General features: G+C 37.6%; 2 protein-coding genes across 2 annotated transcripts; one reads left to right on the top strand and one right to left on the bottom strand.

The window, feature by feature from the left end:
- Positions 1-1405: 1405 nt before the first annotated feature.
- LOC139117665 (uncharacterized) lies at positions 1406-1933 on the top strand. The gene has a single exon (XM_070680906.1). The coding sequence runs from the start codon at positions 1406-1408 to the stop codon at positions 1931-1933; it is 528 nt and encodes a 175-aa protein (XP_070537007.1).
- Positions 1934-3896: 1963 nt separating this feature from the next.
- LOC139117171 (lysosomal-associated transmembrane protein 4A-like) lies at positions 3897-13245 on the bottom strand. Its single transcript, XM_070680059.1, has 7 exons — positions 13010-13245; positions 9932-9998; positions 8880-8965; positions 7428-7520; positions 6556-6618; positions 5897-5974; positions 3897-5652 (listed from the first exon to the last, which is right to left on the bottom strand). The coding sequence occupies exons 1-7, from the start codon at positions 13082-13084 to the stop codon at positions 5587-5589; spliced, it is 528 nt and encodes a 175-aa protein (XP_070536160.1). The 5' UTR covers positions 13085-13245; the 3' UTR covers positions 3897-5586.
- Between the last annotated feature and the right edge of the window lie 1735 nt (positions 13246-14980).

Here is a 14980-nt window from a genome sequence, read left to right as displayed (position 1 = left end):
AGATTTCTTTTTCATAGATTTGGTAGATTTTATTGTAATATCATGATTTTGAGAAAGCTTTCTCTATTTTCATGTAATTTTTTCAGCAGTTGAAATCTAAACATGGAAAATACGCCCCCGTTCCCCCTCTATCACCGGGCTTCTCTCTCTCTCTCTCTCTCTCTCTCTCTCTCTCTCTCTCTCTCTCTCTCTCTCTCTCTCTCTCTCTCTCTCTCTCTCTCTCTCTCTCTCTCTCTCTCTCTCTCTCTCTCTCTCTCTCTCTCTCTCTCTCTCTCTCTCTCTCTCTCTCCTCTACTACCAATGTGGGCAAAGTAGACAAAATACCACGTTTGCATAATGAAAATTCTTAAGCTAAACGTGCAAATATTATAGTACAAAATTAAATTGATGAAATGACGTTGACGTCGATCTAAATGTTCAAATAACTTCGATACTGTAAGGTATTGTATTTTGAAATTTTTTTTTTCGTTTTCGATAACAATATCTCGCAAATTATAGAATTTGATGTCTTGTGTGTTTGTTTTGTATAGATCTTGATTTTATTCAAGATGCTATCAACGGCAACACGAAACAAGTGTCAAAGATAATATGAAACATTTTTTCGCCCCCCCCCCCTCCCCATGTATGTAAAGGGCCCGAGGCTGTATCTTTTGAAATTATTCTCAATATCGTTTGTCGAAAAGAAGGGTTACTGTCGTCTTCAACTCGCTAACGTATGCTTCAATGCAAAGTTACCGGTGCAAACGTAATGCATTCCGTACAGTTTTGCTGATAAATGAGTTACAGTCGGGACCATCTTTCTGTTGAGTAGTGTCAACAATAACGGTACATTACACACATACAGGTTGTGTGGACTGTTTTAACACTAGGCGTTTCAACAAGATTTCGGGTGAAGAACAAGAAAAAGTATTCTAAATATATTTTACAAATGGAACAAAAATACCGGAAAACACATCAAAGTCAAGGATACTGCTAATCGATTTTTAAATTGCTGCTGAACGGCAGAGCGTAGGTGTTTTGTAGAAATTGACTCTGCGTGTAGGAGCAATCAAAATGGCGAGAATCATGTAATGCATCAATTGCGGGGTCTCATATTCTTGAAGCTATGCCAGTAACATCACTGTTATCTTTCAGAATGATGAATCCATCCGAAGGATCTATCGCTAGAGGCATCCTGTGGTCAACATTCAGATGTTGTACAACAGCATTCGAGCGATCAATCCGGACTCTAGAGGGCGTCAAAGTGTTCCATGAATACTATGGCAAGGCAGCTTGTTTCGGAGAAGAACGGTCATTCTTCGAACGCTGCCTTGTCGGTGACCCTTTGCCCGGATTGAAATTTGGCGAGGTGAAGAGTGTACTTGAAGGTGATTTTCCTGGATACCAAGGTGTGTTCCTGAAGGATATGGCACTTAACCTCGTTGCGACAGGGAAAACTGAATTTGTTCCTGATGGGTACCGCCATGCTTTCCTTATTCGTAACCCGACCATGTCCGTGCCTTCCCTTTATAGGACTCTCTCGAGGCAAAATGTGGATGGATTGCCTGAAATAATACCCGCTGAAGCCGGTATCCGTGACATGTGGGCCTTGTACGAATATATTAGGGACGTCAAAGGTCAAACGCCGATGGTTATCGACGCTGACGATGACCTGCTGCGTGACCCGGCGACCACGATGAAGAAGTTCTGTGACTTCGTCGGGTTTGAGTTCAAAGAAAGCATGCTTCGCTGGACGCCCGTCCACCCAGAGGAGTGGGTCTTCCACGATGAATGGTACGATACTTTACTCAGTACCACTGGCTTTGTAAAAAATACAGAAACGCCAAGTTGTCCCCAAAAGGTGGACGTCTCGTCGTATCCAACATATGTGCAAGATACCATACGGGATTGTAAACCATATTATGAGAAATTGTACGAGTTGAGAACAGCGTAGGGACATTTAGTATCAACCATTTCACAATCAATGTCAACAGTTGTTAGTCTTTAACGGCAACAAACCTTTCATTACTTTCAAATTAGTGGTCCACCACAGGCGGCGCTGTTCCTTTTGAATTCCTGAAATTTTAAACGAGAAGCTTGGAACAAGAAAGAAAAAGCTATAAGCTTATCTATGAACGAATTTTCAGTCCTCGCGCCATGTCATCGGTCACAAGGGGTCAAGGTTCGAAGTGTTGGAGACAATTTTGAAACTGTCGGATGTGCTGTCACACGTCTACAAGCGAGAAGATGGAAAACAACAATACCAAACGATGAGGCGGCTACGACATTGACAAATCTGCCAGCGATTGTATGTCAGCCGACATAGCCCAACATGCCAAACAGCGGCAGCTTTGGCTTTAAATGTGCTTTAAATGCTCAATCATCCAGGTCAGATATTAAATAATATGTGATTCTACACTAAGGCTGTAAATTCCATGGACATGAAGGCGTTTTACTCCACGTCCGGATAGTAATAAGCGAATGCTTACTGCACTGACAAAGTTTACGTATTCTGGTCGTCTGGTTATCAATTGTTTATATTTTCAAAGAATGGTACCAAGTGTACATATTGCTGTAAGATACTTAGAACTGATTCAACCAACTTAATATTCAAGACTGAAAATCTGCAAGTCCAAAATCTGGCCAAAAATATATATATACCAAGCTGCCAAGCCATTTACCTTTACAGGAACAAATAATCATCATGATGATATCGTTCTAGCTTAATAACGAAAATTTAAAATCTGCAAGAGCAAGTGATATGTGAGAAGAAAACGTTCGGATCAAATATGTCACTCGAAACTTTATCTATAAAATTTTATGGTCATTTGAATAAATGTGAATCTGAATAAGTTCAAGACTTCGCACCTATGGACTAGATTTGAAAGCTATGGGACAAGCACTTTTAAAGAAGCTGAGGATGTTTGGGTGAAAAACGAGGATGTCAACCCAGCACATGTTCATTGTCGATTAAATAAATTTTAACGTATTCAACGTATTTAACGTATTCCCTAAACATCATTATTTGAAGGATTTTGGCCGAGGTCACATGTCGTCCCTGGTCATTATTATTTGAGGGTATTTGACCGTGGTCATTCCCAGGAACCTATAACAAAATGTTCAAGCTATGAACCGGTGGCTTTGGAGAAACGACATTTTGACGAAATATATGCAAATTTGTCAAGAGTGATTCATATTATACGCAAAATTTATCATAATTTTAACAAATTGAAATAAAAGGACATCGTTTAAATTAAAAAATAAAATTGTACAGCTACGAGATAAGTTTTGACGAGAATTCGAAGAATTTCGACGAAAATTGAGAAAAAAGAATTTTAGAAATTGTACATCCACAAGCTTTGTGAATATTTGGGAAAACCTAAATAATTAGGAATATATATACCTAATACAAAAGACCAATGATTTGTGAGTTTTTGACCTCTGGTGTTTTCATATTGTATACTCATTTCCAAATTTAAAGGCCAGTGTATACATTTGTGGAAATCCGACTTACAACAATGATACACCTGCGCATCAATACAAGTACTTTTGGTCTGCGGTGTGCCGCGATCTGTCATACATACATACATCATACATACATACATACATACATACATACATACATACATACATACATACATACATACATACATACATACATACATACATACATACATACATACATACATACATACATACATACATACATACATACATACATACATACATACATACATACATGCATACATACATACATACATACATATACATACATACATACATACATACATACATACATACATACATACATACATACATACATACATACATACATACATACATACATACATACATACATACATACATACATTCACGTACATACACATACATACAAAAAAGAGACTGGACAACAGAAGTGATATTCAACTATAATTTATTTAATCTGTCTCTATAGATGATAATTGTAAAATCCCATTACCAGAATTATTTTAAAAGGCTTAAAATTATGATTATTTCTTCGAACAATGTTTTATGTGGTAACTACAATGACAATGCATTTCCTCTGATGTTTTAGTGAACATTTATCAACCTGACTCTAAGTTTTTTCTCAAAACACTTGAATTATCGAATTCCATTCATAATATAGAAATAAAACGTGCACTAATATTAAACACCGTGAGACCCGAAGGTCAGGTGGATGTTAAAGTATTGTATGTATAATGGCATGAATTAAAACTGTTCCTTTTAGTTCTTTCCGGAGAGATACCGTGAATGAGTTAAACAAGTCTTGGAGTTTACTATCAGAAACTTTTTATTATATAAAATATAAAAACACCATTAGTGTACAAACTTAGATCGTACAAATATCACACCTGTTTTCTTAAAAGTGTGACATTATATAAATTGCAAAACGAAAAATGCATTTTCACTGGTAAAGTGTGTTTCAGGGATAACTTCACTCCTTTCAGTCGAATGCCAGGATATCATTAGTCGACTACAGTGTATAGTTTTGTCTTGTTTTCATTATCAGGCCAGTCCCTCCCAATGAAAAACAATTTTCGATGCTTTGCAAACTCTTTTTTTAGTACAAGAGATTAAAAGTAGTTTAACATGATACAACTTAATAACCTAATTTCCTGATAACTTCGAAAAATATTGCTAAAATGATATGCTGGGAACAGCATACACGGTTAATTTAAGCATTTAAAATTATACAATCTCTCTCTCTCTCTCTCTCTCTCTCTCTCTCTCTCTCTCTCTCTCTCTCTCTCTCTCTCACTCACACACACACACACACACACACACAAACAACGCATATTAACAAAAGTTAACAAAGGTTCTGGTGGCAATATTAACTAGACGCTATTTCTTCGCTATTCCTATAAAGCTTTCTCGGCGGAAAAATAAACTACACTCTTACTTATAAGCTTATTAATGAATAGCAACATTCACTTAAGTCGTCCTTAAGTTTTAACTCATTAAACTCTAGTATTCTAAAAATAAAACAACACACATTTAAGACTGTATATCTATCTATGAAACGTTTCCTAGTTTATAAATGTTAAAAGAATTGTTATCACAGATAGCACATTTCAGAAGACTTTTTTTTCAAGAAGATGTTACTATTTTATCATTTGATAAGAATATACAGACTGCATGATAGCTGTTTTGTCAATAACTGTGAATAATTGAATTCTAAGAGACGGCCTATCATCTCTAAAAAGAAAATATTACATTTTCACATTTACATCTGTATTAAAATGTATCGACCAATTAGAGCTAAACTCTGTTTATGGATGTACATCTTGGCATATGAGATGCAATTGATTTTCACAATCCTCCAATAACATGCCATTCCCTGGTGGTTCTTGCAATAATTTCTTTCATAGCTATTGAATTAGATTTGATAAGGCTGAGATTCTCTCGAGAATGAAATATAAAAGTATTTCAGTTTAGTAAGTAAACAATGTTGAAATCAAGTCGTCACGATGGGTTTTATACCGTGTACAAATGTATTACAATCATGTTTTCATAATTTATCTGGAGACTTTTCTCTATGCTCGTGATAGCGCTAATAAGAACTGTGAGCAGACTGACCACTTTTGTTCAAGCTTTCTGAGTGGATGATGTTGTCGTGGTAACAACGACCGGGCGTCCTTGGGCTGCGCTCAGCTGGAGGAAAGAAAATAGGGAAAAGGTGGTGTATAATTGGTTGTGAAGTGCCATAATACTACTCTTAATCTTGTTGTGACGAAGCAACTGAATTTGCGCCACCATCCAGTTCGACACTTAGAAAAAATATGCCTTTGTCAATAAAAATTACCTGAAGTGAAATTCACCTCTCCAAGTGTTTGAGAGCACACGGTACGAACTTGGCAAGCTCTACACAACATTTACTTTAGTCTTGCAAACTTACCTGGCGATAATATTCGACGGTACCACGTCCGGCTCTGAGCTCCTGGTACTGAGACAGCACACACAGGTAACAGTATATCTGTGGGAGGAGTAAGAAATCCCCTTAAATCCCAAATTATCATGTTTTCTGCGTTGTTGTCTTCTGTGTGATGTTATTTAAGACACATTTATCAAACTCAGACGGCGGTTCAAGTAAACTGTCACAGTCCCTCCACCACGAATAAAGTGTCGATAACGCTTCGTCATTTTGATGGTCTCTGGCGCACGCAGTTACAGTACGCCCGCTGAGGGCAGGCGACTGTCAGAGTGAGCCTCGGCGAACAGGGAATCGTCAGGTCTCACGCGGTAGTAAACATGGATACCTCTAGCGAATATAACTGAAGTTTTACTTCGAAATCCAATGACATTTACGAAGATTTGCAAAATGTTGAGTTCTATTAGTCATTCGTAATTCGGTGGAATTTTGAGTTACTCTACGAGCTGGGAAATGTAACCTTACAAATTGTAGCCCGAAAGAAAGAATTATTGTAACAGTTTGAGAGTCCGAAAATTTGTCCCCACATTCTACCTTAAGTCAAATCTGAAATGCAGCATTGTTTCACGGCCTTGAAACATGTGAGGGCGTCGGGGAATCAAGCCTCAGCGGATCTGTTTACTTACGTTGAAAATAGTGAACAGGATGAACAGGATGATGTTAAGAACAGCAACCCAGGAACCGATACCCTGAAAGAGACAACAAAGACTTAGTAGTCTGTGCAAACTTCATCGCAGTGTTGATGTTTGTCGATATTTGATGTGTCACAGACAAAACAACTCTTGACCGAAAGTCAACAAACGCATCTTCCCGTTTATGGGAAACTAAGGCGAATGAAGCCAAACCATCTTCATTTACTTCAATCCAATGACAATTTAGACATGCTATATGAACTTTTCGAAATCTAGACATTCTTGTACTAAAACTGTTTAAACCTCATTCGTACATTTGTAGCGTTTGGACATCAGATCTTAAAGGGCGGTGGTCGTCGGAACTGCGCGTGTACTACTTTCTTATTTATAAACAATGTATTTCATGCAAGATATCTATATGCATCACTTCAACATAGCTGCAACGTATAAAGTTTAAGATATTCATTGTTGACAAGCATGTTTCAACTTTCATCAATCGCCAACGTACCTATACACTATTTACTTCGGTCGTATGGGTCCCTGGCAACCTTTGTGCAAAGTTCCGACGACCACCCCCCTTTAAACAAATTGGTATAATATCTCGACCTCCCTGTTCATATATATATATACAATATATATATATATATATATATATATATATATATATATATATATATATATATATATATATATATATATATATATATATAAGATCTCGGAATTTTGTATTGAAAAATAATAAACTTCATTAATTTTGTACTTAAATTGAGTACAACAATAGGTGAATGTCCGTTCTTCAGATTTTCCCCAACTTTTTATCAGTTTTCATGAATTAGGGCATGGTTTCGCTGTGATACTATACTTACAACGAAGAAAATGAGTATGATGATACTGATCAGCTGAAGGATTATGTAAATTGGCATCATGACCAGCCAGGGAATGAAAAGTCCGCCATTGTCCTGAAATCAAGAAAAAAAACACGCCAAGTTTTAATGATGCTGGTACCAATCAAAGGACGTAGAACAGACATTACACAATACTCCAGCTAGTAACCGCATGGTTTCGTCCTATGTTAAGTTAGAATGCACCTCGGTGACAGATAATCGGATTCTCAGTGTTTTATAATTTTTTACTGATCTAACACTCGCTGGGACTCATCTTGGACTAAAAAAAATTCACGGGCGTGTGTTTTTTTTTCAAATATCGAAAATTGTATTTTTTTCTCTCAGAATAAACACAGAAATGACGGCCATTTTTAATTTCAAAACTGGTAAATGTCAGATAAATTGTATCTCCGGTCCAAATTTACCTTGTTTACCCCTTATTTTTATTCATGATTTGGTAAGTAAATGGTTGAAAGTTTCACCGAGGAACCTTTGGGCACAAGATCAAGTTTTTCACATTCGAGGCGCACACTACCTTAATTCGATGTGACTTTCTAGCACGAGAGACGAGCGTCATACCTAGTGACATGTTTATGTGGAAAGACTGTCTCAATATATAAGAGGTCGGGTTGAGGTCATCTGGGGTAGCTAGCTTGAGAAACTTATCATGAAGATGATACGCTGAAGATGTACATGTGGTGTACGTCGGTATTCTAGCCATGTTGATGTGAATTCCATCGTGATGTCTAATTTGCATGTGGGCGGGAATGTATAATGAGGCCACATTTGCATCTTCTGCAGACAATAAAAACACTAAAAATGGCCAAAATAGATGTAATACAATGATAAAGCATAACGTTACACAAAATAATGTAACATTCTCCACTTGTCTCTGATGTCTTTTGATGATGAGTAACGAGAATTATGTATTTGAGTGCCGTGTGCATAACAAAAAAGCCATTATGTTAGGGATCGATCATATGATCTTGATGGGGTAGTCAAAATTCTCAAAGATTTGCAGAGTCAGTATTCAAGGCTTTGGCATGTCGCTAAAAATTGCACTGACTTGAAAGTGAATCAACAGAGGTGTGGAATTCTGTGAAAATGCCCATGCTCTTGTCCACTCTGAAAAAATATATTTGTCAAGAACAAGAAAGCATTTAACCAATACCATCATCACGAATATTCAATAGTTTGTCTCTAACATGATGGCGTAATGATGCGACAGTTATTGTTACGTACCCGGGCATGGAATTATTTGCATCGAAATACCAAACCGTCTTTTATTCTGTCCGCCGCTTCAATCAATCATATTTTGCAAATATAGCAGTTGTTCATTTACATTTATTATGCATTGATCTCGACATGCCTAGTTAAGGGTAAAACGTCTCAAGATATTTCCAAGTGTGTGCGAATAAAAAACGAAGAGCTCACCTTGAGGGCGGCGTAGATCAAGATGATTGACACAATCAGCAGTCCAACGTAGAGCAACAATTGAATCACCAAGGGAATAAGAACACCTTTGAAAAAAAAAAAAAACAGGCATTTAAAATCAATCAACTATATCTGTAAAATCTTATGGAATTTAATTGCAAAAGAGAGAAAAAAAGCGCAGTAGAAGAGTTCAGTGGAGGTAAGATTTAGGATACGTAGGAGAAGGTTTTGTGAAGGCCCTCGTTGCATGATGCTCAACTTTGACCTCAAAAGGACGAAAGCAGTAACTTTCAGAGGATTTCACTTTATTATTATTTTTAATGTCAACTACAGTGTGTTTCTTGTTCTACTCCCCAAAGTCTGTTGAAATAAATAGTATTCAGCTTGTCAACTTAGCCTGTACGTGTGTAGACGGCATTGTTACTGTTGGCAAGGGATGTCTGGTCGGGACTAGAATTCTAATGTAAACAATAGCAGTGCATTGTGCACGCACGCTGTGTTGGCAAACTAAATTGTCCACCTTTCAACATGCTTTGGGAGTAGTATAAGAAATTGCAAAGCAAAACAAAAATAGCGATAAAATCATCAAAAGTTATAATAACTACTCCTTTAACTACTCCTTGGGCTACTTGAAATTAATCCGAAATCAGTGCTCTCCTTGTCCACTGATCTTCACTCTTGCCAGACAAGACGTTCAAAAAACTGACAACGTCACTATATTGTTTGGTGATTCGGTAGACTGTGCCGGCAACTAAAAACGGTCTACACAAAACGATTCTCCGGTAGGACAATTTGACTCATCGTCATATCAGACACGGTCGGTTTGAATACCCATTTGCCCGCCCTCTAGTGATATAACCCGCAGCTGTAAAAATTCAAAATAAAACCGACAGAGACAACCGACATTTGGGCGTGTCCAAACACGGAGAGGAATATTTGCAACATCAGTGTCCTTTTGAAATTTACGTTAATGGTATAACATCTGTTAACGCTCACATGCAGGTACTCTTTTGTGTCGTGGGAAAATGGAATGACAATAAAATTGTACTCACCGGCTTCAGAGGAGGAATTCGCAACAAGAGACGAAATAGTAATCAGAACATAAATTCCGGCTAAAACCTGATGAAAATAAAAATAAGCATAATAAAATCGTAAATGAGAGCTCAGATAATATACATCTCACGAATATCGCTGTATCGTCACTAAAATGAAGCCGTGGAATTACAAAAGGATATCCTGTTAAATTTGCAAAATAATAGAAAAATGTTTAAATATAAATAGGACATATTTTATCCGTAATAATGTGCTCTGTTTACCAACCTTTTCCTACAGAGAGGCACCGTATGTGTTGTTACAATATGAAATATTGTAAAAATGGTAACAAATCATAATTCATATTTAAATTATTTTAACATGGAAAATGCATCATGAGCTAGTCGTGAATTTAGTAGGCAATTTTATTAAAATATTCTAACCTTTATTGTACTATCCAAAGTAGATAGCCTTGATTAAATATATTGCAAAAATTGTTGTTCGGTATGTCTTAACACAGATATTTTAAATATTCCGTGAACGTCGGGGCAAGTAAGGATAATATTTCTACCTTGGTGAATCTGTCTTTCAGTAAAATTATTTGAGCATTAAGTTGATGAAAATTTGATAACTTTATGAGCATTTCTACGTCTTGTGGTTAATTTGCAAAAGTTTGCAATTTTTTACCATCCGTTTGTGTTTCAGTAAGAAATTTAAAATGTCTGTTCTATCCTGCCTGTTCCATTGCTTTTACAGTTAGTTTTTTAATACCCTGTACTTCAGTTGTCATTGTTATTGCATTTTCAGTACTATTATATAAGTATAAAAGGATGTTAACCACATGATAATTATGCCAAAGCAAAAACACTTCCACTGAATCACTAGTAATCCTGTCCCATCGAAGATTAAAAAGCAAGACAAAATACAAAACAAAACTCAAAGGTGATTATGTTTTACTCAAAAGGGTGTTTCTATTTCATTTCCAAGATGAACGAGATGCAGCTGAATTATAACCATGTTTGTTTTTTTCAGAATCAGTCGGTTCTAACAGCGGTCCTGAATTATGCTAATGAGATAGCTGTGATGTAATAGGTGCTGACTGGTGTCAATATCTGATAATGAAATGTTAGGAGACAGTGGTGCCAATTTCTGTGACGTCATAACTCTTGGCTTGGATCGCCACAAAATATACATAGCAATCAATTGAATGGTGCCGAGAAGATTTTGTTGCCCGCTATTGAACGAACGTGTCATATTAAGCTTGATGTTGGGAGCCAGCAGCAGCACAAGATCGCCTACGTAATGTGCCTCAGTTGTGTACAGCGTAAGTGATACGGTACAGTGACCTCTGAGTGACCTTGAAGTGTGTAACTTTCAGGACTCGCAGTCCTTGATCTGAACATCTGATGCGATAGACAAATGTCAACATCAGGCAAAGAAATTAATTACATAGTAAATGGTCTATTAAAAGAGAGTAAAGTATTATCTTTATGAGTGCAAATGTCACCAGCTGTATAATCGATGAGTTGAAAGCTCCACATGAAATAAATGGGTTTTTTTAGTTTTGTCGGTTACATAGTCTAAACCACATAGGGAGTGAACCAACGTTATATGGTTTGACAAGTAGGCTCTTGTCTATAAAAATTCAGCTTTAACATCGACCCGCATGAGGCGGCAAGCAAGCAGCAGGCGAACAGAACAGACAAAGGTATTTATAAACTACTGCCGGAACGAAATATTCCGAGCACGCCGTCAATGCCAGGCAGAGAGTACCAGATGATCTGATGCGCCTCTCTGAATGCGCACCATCGACCTCAAACGCCTGGGGTTGGGAAAGCGATTTTCCCGTGAAATGTGAGACGAAAGCGGTTGGAATGTGTAAACGAGTGGCTAAAACCAGGCATTAGCCGCTTTTTGAAGGTTGTTTAAGTCGACACTCACGTTAGGAACGAGCCACGAATTCGACAATTGCGAGAGTGAAATATACGACGCTGTTTGAAATCTTTGCGAGCCACGTCATCCCAGGCACGCAAAAATAGCCTGAATGAGGACAGATATTAATAACTTTGATGGTTTATGTTGGTAGACTGCATCGGAGTGTTAATGCTTTGTCTGTTCACACATAAATGTTCTTGGTAGTCGTAATATTCAAATATTCATATTTAGAGCGATTGTATCTAAATAAACTCCATCACACGAGTCCATCAGTTTGCATAGCAATGAACGATGTTCTCATTTTGAAAATAGCAATGTGCAAAGCATATTGTTAGCTTTTTAAAGTGCGACAGGCATCTACTGTTATGGCTTTTTTTGTCTGGACCAAAATGAATTTCAAAATGAACCATATTTACGAATATTGTAATGTATTAATTATTTTTGTCTATAAAAGGTCATGGCCGTAGTTTCAACTTTGTATTCGCACTTAAAATATTAAGTTCGGCTTTGCGTTCACGTGAGAACAGAAGTTAAAACGTTGTATTTCTCCATTTGCTTGTTGTTCAAGATTCTTTATTCTTTTCTTCGCGCCGACTGTAGCATTTGAAAGTTGTAGGACAAGGTCATTCCAAGACCCCAACATGAATTTCACATATGTTTATAACTTTATTCCTTTATATAAACTACCATCTTAAATTTGTGAAAATGATCAAGAATTATTCCTGTACATGGATTTTTAAATGCTACAACCACATTTTGATCTCAAAAAATAAGAGTAGATGGTTTGATGACGATTATAAGCTTTATATGTATTCGAGGATTTGGATCACGCCACCTCGTGTGGATGGTGCGAAAGTTTATACGGTCAACGAATACCCGGCCCCATCAGGAGGCCTATAAATCGAGACAATTTTACTCTTTTGGTCGCCCCAGCTCAAACTTTGATGGGTCGCTAACTCTATTATTAAACTTTGTGATATAAACAATTGATTCTCAATGAATCTAGGTATACAAGTTTTTGATTTATAGCCGTAGGGGACGAATAAGCTGCGAAAAAGTCTCCGATGTTGTAAACAACTTTCATGCCATATATCTGTGCAAACTCGAAAATAGGGCTCGATTTTTTTTCTTGTCCAAAAATGGTATGAAAATTTTAAACTCACCGTGGTGTATATTCCGGTAATGATGCTCCCTGTACGGATATTGAAGCAGCAGCAGCAGGTCGTGATGATGGCCATCTTGAAAGGTCAATTGGACAAGTACAAGTCGAAGACTTTTTTTGGCGGGATGACGCTGAGAGATAGGTCCGGGTACGATAACCAACTGTAGTCTGCTCGTAGCAGGCTAGCCCTGGTGAACAGCTTCAGCGCAGCTGTTCCACTTAACATCTGCACCAGTCCAGGCGTCCGGAATAGGGACCGTCGATTATTCACGACCTGAGGGTCGGGGGATGTAGAGCAGGGCAACTTTACACGCAAAAACCACAATAGATAGTCCTCAGGAGACTCTGAGAAAATGGCGAACAAAAGTCTGTGAAAGAGGACGACTTACATTTAAGATACCAATGTTTTACAGGGTTTTTATTCATTCATTATACTATTAATAAATATTGGAATAGATTGTTTGCCACAAATCGTTTCCAATGAGTAATGTGTCTAACATTTGAAAAGCTTAGTCAATATTGAACAATTTCAATAATTTCAGATGTTTATGATAATTATATTGCCATTTTGCAAGCTACGTTAATCAAGATCTGCCACAAACTTTTCATGCTATGTCAACTTTTACTTTGAATTCTGCGGATTTAGATCATCGGCTTCATTAACTTTCCGATAGCATATCTGTAACATTTCATCATATTGTATTAAATCTATGTTTAAGAATTTTTGACATTCAAATTTTTCTTGAACAAAATTCGGGATCTAAGCTTTCGCTACTTCTGAGCCCTCCCTGGTAGTCAATGATGTCAAATCCCTGAATACCCCCTTCATCTCAGATTCCCGTTTTATTCCAAAGTTACGAATGTTTATTTCATATCGAGTTACGAGCTGCGATGGGGAGAGGCAGGGGAAAGAGAAAGTTCTTGTTGCTTTCCACTTGATCTCGATTAAGGTGGAGTTAGCGGAAGCGTTGGTCATAACAACAGGACATCGTATGGGCGTCAGATCCGCCTTGCTGGAAATTCACAGACCGCATTTTGTACCTGCTCACCATCCCACCCTGTTTCTAATTTAAGAAGCCACAATGCGAACACCTAAAATAAACCCCACGGCTGAATACTGTGCCTGGGTGGCTGCCACATAGCGCTCAAACAAATATATAATTGCACAAATTTTCTATAAAATGCTGCAATTATTGAACAAAATATTTTCATTATGGCTTTTTGCACCTGTATAATTTGCAGTGAAAATTATTTTAATCATGAGTTATTATCCTATGATATCAATGACTGGTAAATTTGAATATTTGTTCCATGATTTATGCATCATACCGTTGTTCATGGCAAGGGCATCTAGAATGTGAAAAAAGTCCAGGGTACACTGCCTAAATTTGCATTTCGCACAGAACCCATAATTTGCCGCAAGATATTCAAGCTGTGGACTGATTTTATTACCCGTTGGTTATAATTCCCAACCAATATAGAAATTGATGCGTCTGACCCGTCGTGACTCCCGTAAACCTCGACAATGTGACAGTCTATTAGTGCAATGACCACGCCACAGTCACTGCGTGACCTCTCACTGTGTAAATGAGAACATGCAAATTTCACTTTGCGCAGTGTGATGTGAAGGCTGCGCACCACGCCTTATACCCCACCCTTTGCGGGGACGATTATAATACTTTCATATCGTATTGACATTAAACAGATTCACCCGCCACGCCCAAGGACTTAAACATTCAGCGTTATTCCGTTGAGTTGCGGTCTCGAAGGAGGCAATTTCGTCAACACGTGATGGTATTTTGCTCGATACAAAACCAATGCCGGTACACGAAATGAGAAAACACAAGCTAGAAAGGCTGATAAGTAATACAACTGCAAGCTATCAAATTGCGTTACCTTTGGGTTGGAGAGCGGGAGGTCATTTTCTAAGCCCGACATTGTAAGCAATGTGCTATCTGATACGATAGGGCTA

Source organism: Ptychodera flava, chromosome 18, assembly GCF_041260155.1.
Source record: "Ptychodera flava strain L36383 chromosome 18, AS_Pfla_20210202, whole genome shotgun sequence".
Classification (NCBI taxonomy): Eukaryota; Metazoa; Hemichordata; class Enteropneusta; family Ptychoderidae; genus Ptychodera; species Ptychodera flava.
The sequence above is the reverse complement of the archived record's forward strand: the minus strand, read 5'-3'. Positions and strand labels throughout refer to the sequence as shown.